Source organism: Erinaceus europaeus, chromosome 11, assembly GCF_950295315.1.
Source record: "Erinaceus europaeus chromosome 11, mEriEur2.1, whole genome shotgun sequence".
Taxonomy (NCBI): Eukaryota; Metazoa; Chordata; class Mammalia; order Eulipotyphla; family Erinaceidae; genus Erinaceus; species Erinaceus europaeus.
Genome location: NC_080172.1, coordinates 114,790,652 through 114,810,792, shown reverse-complemented (window position 1 = coordinate 114,810,792; position 20,141 = coordinate 114,790,652). Strand labels below are relative to the sequence as shown.

General features: G+C 48.6%; 1 protein-coding gene across 3 annotated transcripts in view; it reads right to left on the bottom strand.

Moving 5' to 3' along the window:
• The window catches only part of LOC103114082 (protein DDI1 homolog 2), a 43,824-nt gene extending 36,616 nt beyond the window's left edge, over window positions 1-7,208 (bottom strand). For 2 of the 3 annotated variants that reach the window (XM_060202322.1, XM_060202323.1), the window contains exon 1: window positions 6,984-7,208. In XM_060202322.1, coding sequence (XP_060058305.1) covers window positions 6,984-7,121 — 138 coding nt within the window. In that variant the 5' untranslated portion in view covers window positions 7,122-7,208. The remainder of the gene's footprint in view (window positions 1-6,983) is intronic. The other variant, XM_016188423.2, reaches the window with a different exon arrangement.
• Between the last annotated feature and the right edge of the window lie 12,933 nt (window positions 7,209-20,141).

Genomic DNA, 20,141 nt, shown 5'->3' with positions numbered 1-20,141 from the left:
CTAGTAAAGTCATGGGCCCTTTGGAATATAACTAAAATAGACCTACTAGCTATTTCCAAGATGGAGACCCCAAATCTTCACCTGCAATATTCTAGCCTTTAGGTTCATGATTAGGCAACAATTTGTTCCGTTTTATATCTTAACTCTTTTTCAGTCAACGGGTTACAGATGCTACCATGATGCCAATCTGACTTCCCTGGACAGACAACCCCACCAATGTGTCCTGGAGCTCCGCTTCCCCAGAACCCCGCCCCACTAGGGAAAGAGAGAGACAGGCTGGGAGTATGGATCCACCTGTCAACACCCATGTTCAGCGGGGAAGCAATTACAGAAGCCAGACCTTCCACCTTCTGCTCCCCATGATGACACGGGGTCCATACTCCCAGAGGGATAAAGAATAGGAAAGCCGGAGTTGGGCGGTAGCTCAGCGGGTTAAGCGCAGGTGGCATGAAGTGCAAGGACCCGCGCAAGGATCCCGGTTCAAGCCCCCGGCTCCCCACCTGCAGAAGAGTCGCTTCCCAGGCGATGACGGTCTACAGGTGTCTGTCTTTCTCCCCCTGTCTTCCCCATCTCTCTCCATTTCTCTCTGTCCTCTCCAACAACGACAACAATAATAACTACAAGACTAAAACAACAAGGGCAACAAAAGGGAAGAAATATTTAAAAAAAAAAAAAAAAAGGAAAGCTATTGGGGAAGGGATGGGATACAGAACCCTGGTGGTGGGAATTGTACCCCTCTTATCCTATGTTTTTTGTCAGTGTTCCCATTTTAAAAATAAAAATAAAAATTAAAATAAAAAGTGGGGGGGGGCAGGCGGTGGCACACCTGGCTAAGCATTCATATCACAGTGCACAAGGACCCGAGGTCAAGCCCCTGGTCCCTACCTGCAGGGGGGGGGTGGGGGGGGAAGCAGGGCTGCAGGTATTTCTCTGTCTCTCTCCCTCTCCTCTCCATTTCTGTCTCTAGCCAATAATAAATATATATACTTTTTAAAAAGTGGCAGAGGTAGCGTAATGGTTATGACTCAAGTCTGAGGCTCTGAAGTCCCAGGTTCAATCCCCTATACCACCATTAGCCAGAGTTGAGCCGGGCTCTAGTAAGAAGAAAGAAAACAGAAAATAAGGATAAAACTTTTGGGTTGGGTTGATAGCATCACAGTTATGCAAAGAGACTCTGGAGCCTGAGGTCCAAAGTCCTAGGTTCAATCCCTTGCACCAGTATAAACTAGAGTTGAGTAGTGCTCTGGAAAAAAAAAAAAAAAAGAACCTCATATAAAATTAATTTAAAAAAAATATTTTTTTAAATGTAGCAGAGGAAAACTCCTAAGTACTCCAGTGTTGCCTCAGTGTAAACACCTGGCACGAAGCAAACTGTTAAATACTGGGCGGTCCATATTATCTAGGAAGCCGTCAGGCCATTAGAGCTACAAACTGGAAAGCTATGGAGAAAGGCTGACAGCGCAGCTTTCTTGCTTTTCAAATTCAAGGAAGAGAGGAGAGGGAAAACCAGAACATCACTGCTCTAGCACATGTAATGAATACTAGGGAGCAAACTCGGGACTTCGAGCTTTTATTTATCTTCCCTTTTGTTGCCCTTGTAGTTTTTTTGTAGTAGTAGTTATTATTGTTGTTATTGATGTCGTCGTTGGATAGGACAGAGAGAAATGGAGAGAGGAGGGGAAGACAGAGACAGGGAAAGACAGACACCTGCAGACCTGCTTCACCAACTGTGAAGCGACTCCCCTGCAGGTGGGGAGCCGGGGGCTCGAACCGGGATCCTTCTGCTGGTCCTTGTGCTCTGCGCCACCTGCGCTTAACCCACTGCGTTACCTACCGCCCAGCTCCCTTTTTTACATTTTCTATAATGTATTTATGAGAATATGTGAAAATCGACAACAATAATAACTACAACAATAAAACAGGGGCAACAAAAGGGAATAAATAAATAAGTCTTTACTGAGGAGGCCTTGACAGAGAAGACTCACAGAATGACGGGAAAGAATAGTGTGTGTGGGGGGAATCCCTTTGAAAATGAGAGGCGGGCAGACATAACTGCTCCCTTGCCAGGTGCAGACCAAGGTCTGAGGCCCAGATCCACCACCTAGCGAGGCCTCCTCCCTCTACCTCTGCCTGAAAAAGTCACTCCGCAGCAGTGAAGCCCCAAAAGTGATCAGAAGAAGAAAGAAGAAGAAATGAGGTCAAGGTGGGAAGCTGAGTTAAAAAGGGAGAACTCGATCTCTCTCTCTCTGCATCTGTCTCAAAAATGTGATAAAATATTCTTTGAAAAGGGAGAACTCCGGGAAGGGACCTGCTGGGAAGTGAAGCCAATCTTCTTTGTGGGTAAAACTATAGCCTAACCCTGAGTGCGGCCTGCTCTGATTTTGGCAAAAGGAAGTGACTCATGTCCTGGGTGGATCCTGTTCCTGCCTCATGGGCAAGCCACCGAAAGACAACAGAGCCCCCAGACTTCTTAAAAATAGATTCTGTGTTAGGTTACAATTCTCCAACAGAAACTTGAAAAACAGGAGGTGTTTACAGCTAGGCCATACAGGCTCCCGCCTGGAGCCGGGGGTTCCATATGCTGATTTGGTTTGGGAAGTTCAGTCAATGCCAGAAGCTGGACTTAGTCTAGTGAGTGACTCAACTAAGTTCTTCCCAACTTCCAGAGCTGGAAGAGAAGGCTGCATCCTGGCCACACAACATTCATTCGTTCAATGTAATATCCTCTTTCATTCATTAAGAATTCTTGGTGGGAGTTGGGCGGTGGCGCAGTGGGTTAAGCGCAGGTGGCGCAAAGCGCAAGGGCCGGCTTAAGGATCCCGGTTCGAGCCCCCGGCTCCCCACCTGCAGGGGAGTCGCTTCCCAGGCGGTGAAGCAGGTCTGCAGGCGTCTGTCTTTCTCTCCCCCTGTCTTCCCGACCTCTCTCCATTTCTCTCTGTCCTAACAACAAGGACATCAATAACTACAACAAGAATGAAAAACAACAAGGGCAACAAAAGGGAAAATTAAAAGAATTCTTGGTTTGGTCATGTCAGGAAGCGTGGAAGCAGACTACTTGAGCCTTTCTCTTTCCATAAGCCCCCATAACTACTAAGGAAATTTACATGTAAAACTTTTGTGCCCCTCACCAGCTGGTCAGTGACTAGAACCAGAGTAAAAGAACCAACAGAGGGGCTGGGCAGTGGCTCCCTGGTGAGCCCACACATCACCGTGTGCAGGGACCTGGGTTCAAGCCCCATCCACACTTGCAGGGGGCTTTCAAGGCAGCCAACCAGTGCAGCCGGCGTCTCTCTCTGGCTCCTCCCCCCCTTCCTTTCTCAAATTTTCTTTTGTCTTACCAAATAAAAAGAACAGACTTTAAAAATATCTGTTTATTTAGGATACAGAGAGGAGTTGAGAGGGGAGAGACAGAGAGACCTGTAGCCCCGCTTCACCACTCGAGAGGTAGTAGGAACGGGGCTTGAACCTGTGTCCTTGAGCACTGTCACTTGTGGGCTCAACCAGGTGCGCCACCGCCTGGCCCCCACAACAAAGAATTTTTTAAGGATCCGGGTTCGAGCCCCCGGCTTCCCACCTGCAGGGGAGTCGCTTCACAGGCGGTGAAGCAGGTCTGCAGGTGTCTGTCTTCCCCTCCTCTCTCCATTTCTCTCTGTCCTATCCAACAACGACGACATTAATTACAACAACAATAATAACTACAACAATAAAACAACACGGGCAATGAAAGGGAAAATAAATAGTAAGAATAAAAAACAAAAAAAAGTACAGAAATACTGGAAAGGTCCCTTTATAAAGAATTGATTCTGCTTAAACTGCTTTTGCCTAGTCCTCCACCCGGGGGGGGGGGGGGGTGTTCACAGAAATCGGCTCCAAAGTTTTTTGTGGATTAGCTGTTCACAGAAGAAATGGTGGGGATGGGGATTTTTAAAAAAATATATTTATTTATTCCCTTTTGTTACCCTCGTTTTATTGTTGTAGTTGTTGTTATTGATGTCGTCGTTGTTGGATAGGACAGAGAGAAATGGAGAGAGGAGGGACAGACAGAGAGGGGGAGAGAAAGATAGACACCTGCAGACCTGCTTCGCCGCCTGGGAAGCGACTCCCCTGCAGATGGGGAGCCGGGGGCTCGAACCAGGATCCTTCCTCCAGTCCTCGCTCTTTGCGCCACCTGCGCTTAACCCGCTGCGCCCCCGCCCGGCCCCCTAAAACCCATTTCTCCATAGCTCCTGGCAGACTGCGCATTCACGACACTGCACCCTGAAACAAACACCGCTTTTTTACTCTTCTCGTGTTCAGCTTCATGCCAAAGTTCTGAAGTCCGCAGGTCTTGAGGAATCATTCCCACTTCCGAGCTGCTGGAGGACGCCTGCTGATCGCCAGACAGGGCTGAACCAAGTGCGGTGGGGCAGCAGCCCGCTCGCCCTTTCCTGCCCCGGCAGGTAGCAAGGCTGACACTGCGGGTCTGGGAGGCCTTCTCCGCCTGCCTCTCGGCCTCTGTCCGCCCCGCTCCGCGAGCGAGGCAGACCCCATCTTTCCGAGAAACGGCCTCCTTCACCTCCAGGGTCAGGCTCATCCAGCTGGGCGGCCGAGCCAGAAAGCAGCAGCCAGGCTACCGGACACGCTACGCCCCTCCAGGGCTCGGCCTCCTACCCGAGGGGCTGTCAACCACAACTCCAATGGCCACCCGGAGAAGAAGGGAAGATCTGAGGCTGCCGCCGGGGAGAGAGGGAGAGAGATGGAGAGAGGGAGAGAGGGAGGGAGAGAGGGAGAGATGGAGAGATGGAGATGGAGGGAGAGAGGGAGAGAAGGGAGGAAGAGAGAGAGATGGAGAGAGGGAGGGAGGGAGAGAGGGAGAGAGATGGAGAGAGAGATGGAGAAAGGGAGGGAGGGAGGGGGAGAGAGATGGAGAGAGAGAGAGATGGAGAAAGGGAGGGAGGGAGAGATGGAGAGAGAGGGAGAGAGAGAGAGGGAGGGAGGGAGAGAGAGAGACGGAGGGATGGAGACGGAGACAGAGACAGAGAGAGAGACAGAGAGAGAGAGATGGAGTCAGCAGTTGCCTTGATAAGAATTGTAAACCGGGGCTGGAGGGTGAGCCTGCGTCTCGGTCCTGCAAAGAGACTCTCGTGCCTGAGGCCCCAAGTCCCAGGTTCAGTTCTCGGCACCGCCATAAGCCAGAGCTGAACAGTGCAGGTGTTTCTCTCTTTTTCTCTCTCAAAAATAAAAATAAATAAAATACTTAGGGGAAAGGAAAGGAAAAAAAAAAAAAAAGAATTAAACCAGGGCGGGGTGAGCTGGCATCACGGTCCTGCAAACAGACTCTCCTGCCTGAGGCTCCAAGTCACAGGTTCAGCCCCCCGCACCGCCACAAGCCAGAGCAGAGCAGCGCTCTGGTTTCACCACCATCATCATCACCATCACCACCATCACCACCACCATCATCACCACCACCATCACCACCACCACCATCACCACCATCACCATCACCACCATCACCACCATCATCATCACCATCACCACCACCATCACCATCACCACCATCATCATCACCACCATCATCACCATCATCACCACCACCATCATCATCATCATCACCACCACCATCATCACCATCATCACCATCACCATCATCACCATCATCACCACCACCATCATCATCATCACCATCACCACCATCATCATCACCATCACCACCATCATCACCACCATCACCATCACCATCATCACCACCATCATCACCACCATCATCATCACCATCATCATCACCATCACCACCACCACCACCCCAGAACCGCATTCGCCAGCCAAAAGGGAAAGAGAGACAGAGAACATTATTCCCAAAGGTTTCAAAACAGCAAGTGTGGGTGTCACGCTGGTCATGCCAAAGACCCTCTCCTGCAGGCGCGACTCCCAAGTCCCTGGGTCGAACCCCCACCCCGTCGCCGGCACCCTCACAAGCCCAAGGTGAGCAGTGCTCTGCTTTAAAAACAAACAAGCAAAACAATAATAAATAATAATAATAATAATAATAAATAATAAAAATACTAAAAGACGGGTGTGGGGTACAGCATCATGGTCATGCCTGTGGCTCTCAAGTCCCAGGTCCAATCCCGGACGGACGGACGGACGGACACACACACACACACCCCCCGCCGCAAGCCCGAGCCCAGCAGTGCCCTGGTAAAATACATCAGTAAGTACGGAATCAATGCCACGGTGGTCCGGGAGGTGGCGCAGTGGCTAAGCCGCAGACTCTCAAAAGCGTGAGGTCCGGAGGTCCCGAGTTCGATCCCCGGCAGCACATGGTACCAAGAGTGACGGCGGGTTCTTTCCTCTCTCTCTCTCTCCTCCTCCTCCTCCTCCTATTTTTCTCACGAATAAATAAATACATTTAAAAAAATAATAATTCTAAAAAAAAAAAATTTTTTTTTTTTTTTAAAAAAGGCGAGCCACTTCCACACTCCCTCCCCACCCCTGGACCCCCCCCCCCAAACACACACACACACACACACACACACACACACAAAACCAAAAAAACCCTCATGCACAAAAAGGTGTCTGTGTCAAGGTAAATGAAATCCAAAGGAAACGACGCCTCGCGGGTCCGGCCGGGGGGGGAGAGGGAGGGCGGCAGCGCCCTCCCCGCAGTAAGTCAGTAAACACACACGTAAAGAAGTAAACATACACAGACACACAGACACACAGACAGAGAGACAGCCCGGTGAACACCCAGCGCCCGGCTGACGGCGAACTGCTGTTTCGGGGCGGGAAACGCTTTCTGCAAACCCGGGGCTGCTTCTCGGGGGGGGGGGGGCGGGGGTGGCGCGACCCCCACCCGCCCCAGACAGACAGACAGACAGACAGACAGACAGACACCTCGGGAGTCCTGGGGGTGGGGGGGGGGTGCAGGAGGGAGAGGCGTGCAGAGACGAGCCCGCAGAGGGCGGAGGGCGGAGGGCGGAGGGCGGAGGGCGCCCCGGCCGTACCTGGCTCTCGGCGGCGGGGATGCCCGACTCGAGCTCGCACAGCGCGCGGAAGTTGTGCAGCTCGAAGTCGGCGTCGACCTGGAGGGAAAAGGTCACCTCGGAGAGGTCCCTCCGCACACAGTACACGGTGAGCAGCATGGCCCGGCGCGGGGCTGCGGGGCCGCTCGCTCCTGCCCTCCGTGCCAGCCGCTCCGCGACTCCCGCCCTCGCTCGCCGCTCGCCGCCCGCCGCCCGCGCCGCCGCCGTCTGCTCGCGTCTGCTCGCGTCTGCTCGCGTCTGCTCGTGGCCGCCCGCCCGCCCGCCTGCCTCCCACACGGGCTGCCGTCAAGCGCGCCGGCCGCCCGAAGCCCCGCCTCCGCCGCAACGCGGCAGCCGTAAAGCCCGCCCGCCCATCCGCCCGGCTCGGTTCGCTTTTCGGCGACGCAGCGGAGGGGCGGGGCCTGGAGGCGGAAGCGGCGCGCGCGCGCGCCGGGAGGAGGCCGGAAGGCAACCAATCAGGAGGCGAGGGTGGGAACGCTGGGAGGTGACACCGGAAGTCGAGGGGCCCCGGGGCGGGGGCGCGCTTTGGGTGGGCCCGCGCGCGTGGTAAGATAAGCAAGGACCCGGGTTCGAGCCCCGCGGTTCCCATCTGCAGGGCGGATGGAGGCGGGGGATGTTTTGCGTTGGTGAAGTAGGGCAGCAGGTGTCTCTCTGTCTCCTTTGTTTTTTTAAAAAATATTTATGTATTTTATTTATTCCCTTTTGTTGCCCTTCTTGTTTTATTGTTGTTGTTATTGGTGTCGTTGTTGTTGGATAGGACAGAGAGAAATGGAGAGAGGAGGGGAAGACAGACAGGGCGAGAGACAGACAGACACCTGCAGACCTGCTTCACCGCCTGGGAAGCGACTCCCCTGCAGGTGGGGAGCCGGGGGCTCGAACCGGGATCCTTATGCCGGTCCTTGCGCTTTGTGCCACCTGCGCTTAACTCGCTGCGCCACCGCCCGGCTCCCTCTATTTTTAATTTTTTTATCTTTATTTATTATTGGATAGAGACAAAGAAACTGAGAGGGGAGGAGGAGAGAGAGAGACACAGAGACGCCTGCAGCCCTGCTTCCCCACTCGTCAAGCTTCCCCCCTGCAGGTGGGGACCGGGGGCTTGAACCCGGGTCCTTGCACATTGCAATGTGTGCCTGCACCCAGGTGCGCCACTGCCTGGCCCCTCTGTCTCCCTCTAAATCTCTCCCCCGTCCCTCTCAAATTCTGTCTTGACTATAAAGATGAAAAATAAAATAAAAAGCTGCTCAGGGACCAGTGTTCGAGTCTCGGGTCCACACCTGTCTCTATCCAATAAATAAAAATGATTTTTTTTTTTGCCTCCAGGGTTACTGCTGGAGCTCGGTGCCTGCACCATGAATCCACGGCTCCTGGAGGCCATTTTTCCCCTTTTGTTGCCTTAATTGTGTTATCGTTGTTGTGGTTATTACTATTGTTGGATAGGACAGAGAGACATGGAGAGAGGAGGGGAAGACAGAGAGGGGGAGAGAAAGACAGACGCCTGCAGACCTGCTTCACTGCCTGTGAGGCGACTCCCCTGCAGGTGGGGAGCCGGGGGCTCAAACCGGGATCCTTATGCCGGTCCTTGTGCTTTGCGCCACCTGCGCTTAACCCGCTGAGCTATTGCTTGACCCCCCCCCCCCATAATGAATTTTTTAAGGGAGAACCAGAAACGCATAGCTTTAGCCAGTGAAGCCTGCCACAATCACTCAACAGGCCTGTATTAAATGCCTGCCATAACCAAGACTCTTGGAATACAAAAATGAATAATTTTTTTTAAAAAAAGCAGTTGGTAGCGCACCCGGTTGAGTGAACATGTTGCAGTGAACTAGGACGCAAGTTCAAGCCCCAGGTCCCCACCTGCAGGGGGGAAAGCTTCCCGAGTAGGGAAGCAGGGCTGCAGGTGTCTCTCTGTCTCTCTCCCTCTCTACCTCCCGCTTTCCTCCCCCTCTCAAACTATCTCTGCCCTATCAAATAAAAATAAGATGGTTGGGGTGGTCTGGGAGGTGGCACAGTGGATAAAGTATTGGACTTTCAAGCATGAGGTCCTGAGTTCAATCTCTGGCAGCACATGTAGCAGAGTGATGTTTGGTTCTCTCTCTCTCTCTCTCTTGCTCTCTCCTCCTACCCCTCTCATAAATAAAGTAAATTAAAAAAAATTATCTGTGCTTTAATAATAACTTAACAAGATTGCAAGATAACAGGGGTATAATTCCTCACAGTTCCCACCACCAGAGTTCCCGTCCCATCCCCTCCATTGGGAGCTTCCCTGGTCTTTATCCCTCTGGGAGTGTGGACCAGAATTCTTTTTCTTTCTTTTTTTTTTTTTTTTTTTTACCAGAGGACTGCTCAGCTCTGGCTTATGGTGGTGCAGGGAATTGAACGTGGGACTTTAGAGCCTCAGGCATGAGAGTCTGTTTGCATAACCATTATGCTATCTACCCCTGCCCGACCAGAATTCTTTATGGGAAACAGAAGGTGGGAGTTCTGGCTTCTGTCATTGCTTCTCTGCTGGACATGGGTATTGGCAGGTGGATCCACACCCCCAGCCTGTGTCTGTCTCCCTTCTGGTAACCAGTGCTCTGGTCTCTTCCTCTCCTTTCTTATCTCTCTCCTCCTGTACCATTTTCTCTGTATATCTCTCATTAAAATAAAGCAAATAGTGGTCGAGGAGGTGGCGCAGTGGCTGAGGCACTAGACTCTCAAGCATGAGGTCCTGAGTTCAGTCCCTGGCAGCACATGTACCAGGGTGATGTCTGGTTCTTTCTCTCTCTCCCCTATCTTTCTCATAAATAAATAAATAAACTCTTTAAAAATAATAATAATAAGTAAAGCAAATAGGTGGTCCGGGAGGTGGTGCAGTGATAAAGCTTTGGACTTTCAAGCGTGAGGTCCCGAGTTTGATCCCCAGCAGCACATGTGCCAGAGTGATGTCTGGTTCTTTCTCTCTCCTATCTTTCTCATAAATAAAATCTTAAAAAATAGATAAATAAATAAATAAAGCAAATAAAATACATTTAAAAAAAAAAGAAGATGGTTTGGTGCCCGGCATGTTGACACAGGGGAAACTGCTTTGTCATGTATGCTACCAGGTTGGAGCCCTGCTCCCACAGTACTGGGGGAGCTTCAGTACTGTGCTATCTCTCTGTGTGTCTCTCTTCCTCAGAGGTAGGATGGAAGTTCCTGTTCTGTTTGCTTGTTTGTTTTTATGCCAAAGCACTGCTCAGGCTAGGCCTTGAACCTGGGACCTTTGGAGCCCCTTGCATGAAAGGCTTTTTGCGTAACCATTATGCTAGCTCTCCAGCCCTGTGCCTCTCTTGTTTCTATCTGAAAGAGCAGACCTGAAGCGGTGAAGCCCTGGCAATGACCAAAAAGGGTGAGAATTAGTCCCTGTGTTTGAATCATGGCAGGCTGACTGGCGTAACTTTCGGAGGCTAGATCATAAAAGGCAATACAGTTTTTGCCTGGCTCTGCTGAAACACTTAATGTTACCTCCTGCAGTGAGACCAAACAGAGAGAAGATATGTTTATGTTCTAAACAACAGCCCAGATGAGGTCAAAACTGGTTCCAGAAGGGACCCAGAGATGATACAGCAGTTGAGTCCACAGATTACCTTGCAAAACCATCCAGTGTTCAGATTTCTGGTCCCCATCTTGGGAGGGGGGATTCATGAGGTGAAGCAAGGCTGCAGGTGTGTCCTTTCTCTCTCCTTCTCTATCTTCCCCCTCCTATCTCATTTCTCTCTTTCCTATCAAAATAAAAAGATAAAAGAAAGGGAAAAAAATAGACAAAGTATTTTTTTTTTTTTATTGTGCAAGCGCCAAGCTCCTGTGATAATTCTGGTGGCAATAAAAACAAAACACAAAGGAGTTGGGTGATAGCGCAGCAGGTTAAGCGCAGGTGGCGCAAAGCGCAAGGACCTGCATAAGGGTCCTGGTTTGAGCCCCCGGCTCCCCACCTGCAGGGGAGTCGCTTCCCAGGCGGTGAAGCAGGTCTGCAGGTGTCTGTCTGTCTTTCTGTCCCCCTCTCTGTCTTCCCCTCCTCTCTCCATTTCTCTCTGTCCTATCCAACAACAACGACATCAATAACAACAATAATAACTACAACAATAAAACAACAAGGGCAACAAAAGGGAATAAATAAATATTAAACAAAAAAAAAACACACAAAACTAGATACCAGAAAGTCTCTCTGAGCATGTGCATGGAGATGCTTCCAAATGGAAGAGCAGAAATACCTATTTTCAATATTTGTTTATCTATTTTGAATAACTTAAATGATATATCATATGTCACGCTGACTACATTTGAGAGAAAGTTCCACACAATACAGAGGAGAGAAAGTGGTGCCTGTGGTATTCGGGACTGAGCAGAGAAACTCAGGCATGTGAGACCAACATTGGACCAGTTGAGTCATTCCTCCAGTTGTTATTTCTTTCATTTATTTCTTTTGCCACCAGGGTTACTGTTGGCACTTTGTGCATGTGCAAGGACCGCACCATTCCTGCAGCCACTTCTGTTCCTTTTCATTCTTTCCTGGTAGAGACAGAGAGAGAAAGGGAGAGCAAAAAAGAGAAACAACTGCCCTACTGCTTCACTGCTCATAAAGCGCCCCCCCTCCACCATTCCCCACAGGCGGCAACCAGGGGCTTGAACCTGAATCCCCAGCCGTGGTGGCCTGTGTGTGCTCTACCCTGTCCACTGCTGCCTGACCTCTTCCATCGTGACTGTATTTCATTTTATTTTAGAAAAGCAGATTTATTGGGGGCCGGGTGGTGGCGCATCTGGTTAAGTGCGCATATTATAATGTACAAGGACCCAAGTTCGAGCCCCTGTTCCCCACCTGCAGGGGGAAAGCTTTGTGAGTGGTGAAGCAGGGCTGCAGGTGTCTGTCTGTCTCTCTCCCTCTCTATCCCCCCTTCCTCTCGATTTCTGGCTGCCTCTACCCAATTAATAAATAAAGACAATTTTCAAAAAAAGAAAAGCATATTTATTCTTTAAATTGTCCCCTTTCATTATCAGTTCTGCCTGGGTTGCTCAGAGAAGTCTCTCTCTCTCTCTTTCTCTCTCTCTCTCATTTTGCCTCCAGGGTTATTGCTGGGGCTCAGTGCCTAAACTATGAATCCACTGCTCCTAGAGGCCATTTTTTCCCTTTTGTTGCCCTTGTTAATCACTGTTGTTGTTATTATTATTGTTGTTGTTGCTATCATTGTTGTTTGATAGACCAGAGAGAAATGGAGAGAGGAGGGGAAGACAGAGAGGGGGAGAGAAAGACAGACACCTGCAGACCTGCTTCACCGCCTGGGAAGCGACTCCCCTGCAGGTGGGGAGCCGGGGTCTCGAACCAGGATCCTTGCGCAGGTCCTTGCGCTTTGAGCCACCTGCACTTAACCCACTGCGCCACCGCCTGCCCCCAGAAGTCGCTCTTATCTCCATGTGCCTGTGTCTGCGTGCGCCAGAAGAGTTGTGCACGCAGAGTAACACGTCAAGGTCGGAGCCACAGATGCATTTATTTCAAATTTTGATAACTGTTTGTAGGTGTTGAAAACCAAAATGGCATCTTTTTAAAGCTTGTCCATAAAACAAAAACATAGATGTCTTTTATAGTGGAAGAACACATGGGGAAAAAAAAATCATCTATCTGGCTGCAGCATTTGATAATGATAAAATAGTTCACTATTTTAGTTGTTTAAAAAGATTTTTTAAATCTGTTCATGAAGATAGAAAGAAAGAACCAGACATCATTATGCTACATGTGCTGCCAAGGATTGAACTCTGGACCGCATGCTTGAGAGTCCACTGCTTTATCCACTGTGCTACCTCACGGACCACCCACATCACTCTTTTTTTCTTCTTTTGCCTCCAAGGTTAGCGCTAGAGCTCAGTGCCTGCACCATGAATCTACTACTCCTAGAGGCCATTTTCCCATTTTGTTGCCCTTGTTGTTGTCATTATTATTATTGTTGTCATTGCTGTTGTTGTTGCTGGACAGGACAGAAAGAAATCGAGAGAGGTGGAGAGAAAGATAGATACCTGTAGACCTGCTTCACACACACCTGAAGTGGGGAGCCGGGGACTCGAACCGGGATCCTTACACCCATCCTTGCTTTTTACGCCACCTGCACTTAACCCACTGTGCTACCGCCGTCTCCGCCACCCTTTTTTATTTTTAAAATTTTATTTATTTCCTTTTTGTTGCCCTTGTTGTTGTTTTTTCTTGTTGTTGTAGTTATTATTATTGTTGTTACTGATGTCGTCATTGTCGGTTAGGACAGAGAGAAATGGAGAGAGGAGGGGAAAACAGAGAGGGGGAGAGAAAGACAGACACCTGCAGACTTGCTTGAGGCGACTTCCCTGCAGGTGGGGAGCCTGGGGCTCGAACCGGGATCCTTACGCCGGTCCTTGTGCTTTGCGCCAAATACATTTAACCCGCTGCGCTACCGCTGGACTCCCTTTAGAGCAGCTTTATGTGCACACGCGGAAGGAAATGCCGCCTCCCTTTCCTGCTAATCTTTCCTAAAATCTGATAGCCTTTCATTATACCCCATTCTAGGTCAGCTCCGCCTTTTCACTTCCAACGTACTTTGTACTCATTGGGTTATCAAAAACCTTTTAGGTAATTACAGTTGTCATTTCAAATGTCCTAAGTTGATTACTCAAATTTTTGGAGCCTGATCAATCTGTACTTTGACTTCCAGAGTTGGACTTTGGCAAAACTATCACCACAAAATAGAGCGAAGTTCTCAGCAAACTCAACTTTCTGCTCCTTCTCCCGGCTCCCAGACTTTTCCTCTGTTTCTCCTAGTTCTCATGAGCTCCTAATTTCTCTGGGTGCCTGTGCAAAACCTGTTCTCAAGAAAGCATCTGAACTCATTCCCACTAAGGTATTAATGGTTGTTAAAACCCAATATAATCTCTCCCGAGGATTTGCATTATAATAGGGGCTAAGGTATCAGTCATCATCTGTGAGTTCCTGAACTTCGGGAAACTTAGTGGGGAAGGTAGTTTTCCCCAAGAAACTTCTGGACATCACCTCTCCGAGCAAAACTTCTAATGGTGACCTGGGGAATAGCTTACCTGGTAGAGTGATACCTGTGTGAGGACACCACCTGGCAGCACAGGACACAGCTCAAGAGGTACTCCCACAACAGTGGGAGCAGTGCTGTGGCGTCTCTCTCTCTCTTTATCTCCCCACCTTCCTCTGTCTCTGCCTCGATCTCTATCCAAACCTAAAAGGAAAAAAAAAAAAAAAAGTCTACATAGGCACAAAGCCTGAGCAGTCAGACCAAAGTCATGAAAACTCCCAGTGGCTTTCTGTTTTGGTTAGTAAATGCTAAGGAATTTGAGCAGACTTTGTTGGCCTGTCCTTGGAGTACTTAGTTGAATACTCAGCTTGGTAGTTCAGTTGTTATTTTAAATAGCTCATTCTCCTTAAGAAACTCTTTTGTTTCCTAATTTTGATTGTATTTATTTATTGGGTAGAGGCAGAGAAAAATGGAGAAGGGATAGATAGAAGGAGAGATACCTACAGCACTGCTTCACCACTTGTGAAGTTTTCCCCTAAAGGTGGGCATCTGGGACCTGAACCGACTATCACAGTAAGCTCAGCCAAGTGTGTACCACTAGACAACTGGAGTGTCTGTCTTCTTGGAAGACCATTATTACAGCTGGGGGGGGGGGATTTCTGTCTGTCATGGCTAAGCAGAGAGAGACAACTTTTTTTTCTTTTTTTCTTTTTTTTTTTGTGGCTGCAGGGTAATTGCTGGGTTTGGTGCCTACACTAGGAATCCACTGCTCCTGGAGGCCATTTTTCTCATTTTGTTGCCCTTGTTGTGCTTGTTGTAGTTGTTATTTGTTGGTATGCTTCTAATTCTGCTTATAAGACCTTCTGTTTTGATCATCACGTTAGGTTTGCTTGTATTGCTTAACTCTGTGGCCTATTTACATAATCATTGTTTTCATTGTTTTAATCCCCACTGGTTTGTGATTTTTCCACTCCGCCCCCTCTCCTAGTCACACCCTATTTTCTACTGTTTAATCCCCATTGGTTTGCACTCTCTTTTCACTCCACCCTCTCTTCGTCACATCCTGTTTTACACCCTACCACTTCCTTCATGGAGAGTATAAATGCAGATGAATAAAGCCAGCATTGCATTGCATTGCACTGCTCCCCAGCTCAGCTGTGAGTCCCTGCTCGTCTCTCTCCCGCCCGAGAAGCTAGCCTGGCATTTGGCGCCCGAATAGGGACCGGCAGTTATTGTTATCATAGCTGTTGTTGTTGTCGTTGGATAGGACAGAGAAAAATGGAGAGAGGAGAGGAAGACAGAGAGGGAGAGAGAAAGACAGACACCTGCAGACCTGCTTCACCACTTGGGAAGAGACCCCCTGCAGGTGGGGAGCCGGGGTTCGAACCGGGATCCTTATGCCGGTCCTTGTGCTTTGCGCCACCTGCGCTTAACCCGCTGCGCTACAGCCCGACTCCCAGCAGGTGGGGAATTTTTATTAATAAAATGGAAACACTGGGCGTCTGCGGTAGTGCAGTGAGTTAAGCGCACATGGCACAAAGCACAAGGACTGGCTTAATGATCCCCGTTCGAGCCCCCGGTTCCCAACCTGCAAAAAGGTCGCTTCACAGGCGCTGAAGCAGGTCTGCAGGTGTCTGTCTTTCTCTCCCCCTCTCTGTCTTCCCCTCCTCTCTCCATTTCTCTCTGTCCTATCCAACAATGATGACATCAATAACAACAACTACAACAACAATGAAAAGCAACAAGGGCAACAAAAAGGAAAATAAATATTAAAAAAAAATTTTTTTTAATGGAAACATTGACAAGACCATAGGATAAGAGGAGAACAATTCTACACAGTTCCTACCACCAGAACTCCATATTTCATCCCCTTCTCCAATAGCTTTCCTATTTTTTTTCTTTTCTTTTCTTTTTTTATTTAAGAAAGGATTAATTAACAAAACCATAAGGTAGAAGGGGTACGACTCCACATAATTCCCACCACCCAATCTCCATATCCCACCCCCTCCCCTGATAGCTTTCCCATTCTCTATCCCTCTGGGACCATGGACCCAGGGTCATTGTGGGTTGCAGAAGGTGGAAGGTCTGGCTTCTGTAATTGCTTCCCCGCTGAACATGGACGTTGACTGGTTGGTCCATGCTCGCTTCCCCCCCCCCCTACTTTTTAAAAGATTTTATTTATTAATGAGAAAGATAGGAGACAGAAAGAACCAGCATCAGTCTTATACATGTGCTGCTGGGGATTGAACTCAGGACCTCCAGCTTGAGAGTCAATGCTCTAACCACTGTGCCACCTCCCAGACCACACCACCCACACTTAGAATTCCAGTGCTCTAGCCCTGCACACACACACCCCCAGGCCTCTGAAATGTGTGAGTTCTTTTGGTGGCTCCTTCACTATAATCAACAAATAATTATTTTCACCTACTTCATGCCAGACATTGTTCCAGATATGAGTGTGATAGCAAGGAACAAGACAAAGGACTTATGCATATGGCGTTTGTACTGTTGTAAAAAATGGTAAGACCCTGGTCTAGGAAGTGGCACAGTGGATAATGCACTGGACTCTCAAGCATGATGTCCTGAGTTCAATCCCCGGCAGCACATGTACCAGAGTGATGTCTGGTTCTTTTTCTCTCCTCCTATCCCTCTCATAAATAAATAAATATTTTTTAAATGACAAGACCAACAACATGCATTGAAAGTGTGGGGCTGGGGAGTTGGCATAGTGGGTATGCTAGAAGTCTTTCTTCTAAAAAAATGATAGAGATGGAGAAATTTAGAGGGGAGGAGCTCGAGAGGGAGAGAGACAGAGAGACACCTGCTGATCTGCTTCACCGCTTGCGAAGCTTTCCCCCTGTAGGTGGATGTCCAGGGGCTTGAACCCGGGTCCTTGACTACTGTAACGTGTGTGCTTAACCAGTTGCGCTAACACCTGGGCCCCTGCAAAAAGACTTTCATTCCTGAGGCTCCAAAGGCGCCAGGTTCAATCCCTAACAACACCAACATAAGCCGGTACTGAGCAGTGATCTGATAAATAAGGAAAAAATATATATATACAAATATCGGCGTATTTACATACAGATGGTGATGAGGCTACAGAAAGGGGAAACATCAAGGGATGATGTTGGTTTTCCAGGAGAGATGTTGGGAATCGCAGTGTCTTTGCATAAGCATCATGCTATTTAGCCCCGCCCCCAAATAGATTGTTTTATTTTTATTTTAAAAATTAATTTATTTATTTTATTTTTGAGAGCGATGCAGAGGAAGAGAGAGAGAGAGAAACACCAGAGCAGGGCTCAGCTCTGGCTTATGGTGGTGCAGGGGATTGAACCTGGGACTTCGGAGCCTCAGGCATGAGAGTCTGTTTGCAGAACCATGATGCTGTCTCCCCCGCCCTGTTTTATTGTTATGAGAGTGCAGAACACGCCTCAGCTCTGGCTTTTGGTGGTGCAGAGGGCTGAGCCAGGGACTCTGGAGCCTCAGACACTAATGTCTTCTTGCATAACCACTGTGCCATCTAGCTCCCCAGCCCCCCGACTTTTCGTTCTGACGTTTTCCTGGTGCTGAGCGGGTCTGTGAGAACTCTGCTGCCACCAGAGGCAGACGTGAGCGACGCCCAGGGCGCGCTCCTCCTGCACGACCTCATGGCTTATGGCTTTCCTTGCACTACTTCACCTTCCTACAGCCACCGCGGATGGGGCCTCAAAGGGACGTTTCACCACTTTGATCCAACCAACCAAATCGAGAGGAACACTGCGGGGGGGGGGGGGGGGGGGGGGAGTATCCCTCCGCGGCCCAGCCCTAGACCCGCCGCCCTCCTCGAGCCCTGCCTAACGCGCCTGCGCGCCTATCGCTATCACGTGCCGTCGGCGCGCGCTCTCAGTGGGCAGGCAGGCCTGGTCACGTGGCGCTCCTGCTCGGTTGCTAGGCAACCGCCACCTGACTTGGGCTTCTACAGTTGAGGTTTATCTTGGGAGCTGCTGCACTAGGGGGACTCAGTCTCTCTTCAGTTCTAAACTATCTTGGCAGTTTTATTACTGTATTAATATTAACAAGTTTAAGGTTAATTTATTAACGAGAGAAAACCAGAGAATCACTCTGGCTTATGAGTGGCCGGTCATATATAGAACTATATTATATATATATAATTTTTAAAAGCTACATGTCGCCCTATTTGACACTATAAAAGGAACCTTGTCTTTGTTATTCCTGATAATAGTGGCAATCTTTAAAAAATCTTTTTTGAATATCCCCGTTTGTGGCCCTTGTTGTTTTATTGCTGTAGTTATTATTATTGTTGTTGTTGTTATTGATGTCGTCGTTGTTGGATAGGACAGAGAGACATGGAGAGAGGAGGGGAAGACAGGGGGAGAGACAGACAGACACCTGTAGACCTGCTTCACCGCCTGTGAAGCGACTCCCCTGCAGCTGGGGAGCCGCCGGGGGCTCGAACCGGGATCCTTCTGCCGGTCCTTGTGCTTTGTGCGACAGTGACAATCTTTTTGTCTGTTCAGCATTTGAGTCCAGAACTACTTGTGGAGGTCTGTCTCAGGAATCTGCGTAACTTGCTGTTTTACTCAGAGCATACTTATTTGTACCTAGCTTATTTTGGGGTTGAGTTTCAGTTAATCATATATTTTTTAAAATTTTATTTATTTTCCCTTTTGTTGCCTTTGTTTTTTTTTTTTTATTGTTGTTGTAATTGTTGTTATTGATGCCGTTATTTTTTTAAAAAGATTTTATTATTTACTAGAAAGATAGGAGGAAAGAGAGAACCCGACATCACTCTGGTACATGTGTTGCCGGGAACAAACTCAAGACCTCGTGCTTGAGAGTCTAATGCCTTAGCTACTGCGCCACCTCCCGGACCACAAGTTTCAGTTATTGTAATTGAGTTATACTTTGAAATAAGGTAGGCAGGTCTTGCTATTTTTTTTTCTTTTTCTTTTTAAACCAGAGCACTGCTCAGCTCTCGTATGTGGTTGTGCTGGGGATTAAAACATAGGTGTGAGGGCACTTTTAAAATATTTTATTTTTATTTAAAGATTTTTAAAAATATTTAGTCATTTATTCCCTTTTGTTGCCCTTTTTTTAATATTGTTGTAGTTATTATTGTTATTGTTGGATAGGACAGAGAGAAATGGAGAGAGGAGGGAAGACAGAGAGGGGGAGAAAAAGACAGACACCTGCAGACCTGCTTCACCGCCTGTGAAGCAATTCCCCCAGGGACTTGAACTCGGATCCTTCCACCGGTCCTTGTGCTTTGTGTCACGTGCTCTTAATCAGCTGCGCTACCCCCTGGCTCACTAAAATATTTTTGAAGACTTATGTGAGAGAATGAAAGCATCACTCTGGAACATGCAATGCTGGGATCAAACTGAGGACTGCACGCTTGAGAGTACAACACTTACTTCATGAACGGACCTCTCTTTTCTTTTTCTTTTAAATTTTAAGGAATATCAAGAGTGGAGCCGTTAGGCGACACACCTGATAGAGTGTACAAGTTACAATGCAGAAGGACTGAACTTCAAGCCCCCAGCCCCCACCTACAAAGGGAAATTTTTTTTTACATTTATTTATTTATTTATTTTCCCTTTTGTTGCCCTTGTTGTTTATCGCTGTTGTTGTTATTGCTGTCATCGTTGTTGGATAGGACAGAGAGAAATGGAGAGAGGAGGGGAAGACAGAGAGGAGGAGAGAAAGACAGACACCTGCAGACCTGCTTCACCGCCTGTGAAGCGACTCCCCTGCAGGTGGGGAGCCGGGGTTCGAACCGGGATCCTTATGCCGGTCCTTGTGCTTTGCGCCACCTGCGCTTAACCCGCTGCGCTACCGCCCGACTCCCGAAGGGAAAATTTTTAATGAGTGGTGAAGCAGTGCTGCAGGTGTCTCTCCCTCTTTCTTTTTCCATTTCTTTCTTTCTTTCTTTCTTTCTTTCTTTCTTTCTTTCTTTCTTTCTTTCTTTTTTTTTTGCCTCCATGCACGCACTATGAATCCACTGCTCCTAGAGGCCATTTGTTCGTGGATCGGACAGAGATTGAGAGAAGAGGGTGAGAGAAAGACAGACACCTGCAGACCTGCTTCAAGGCTTATGAAG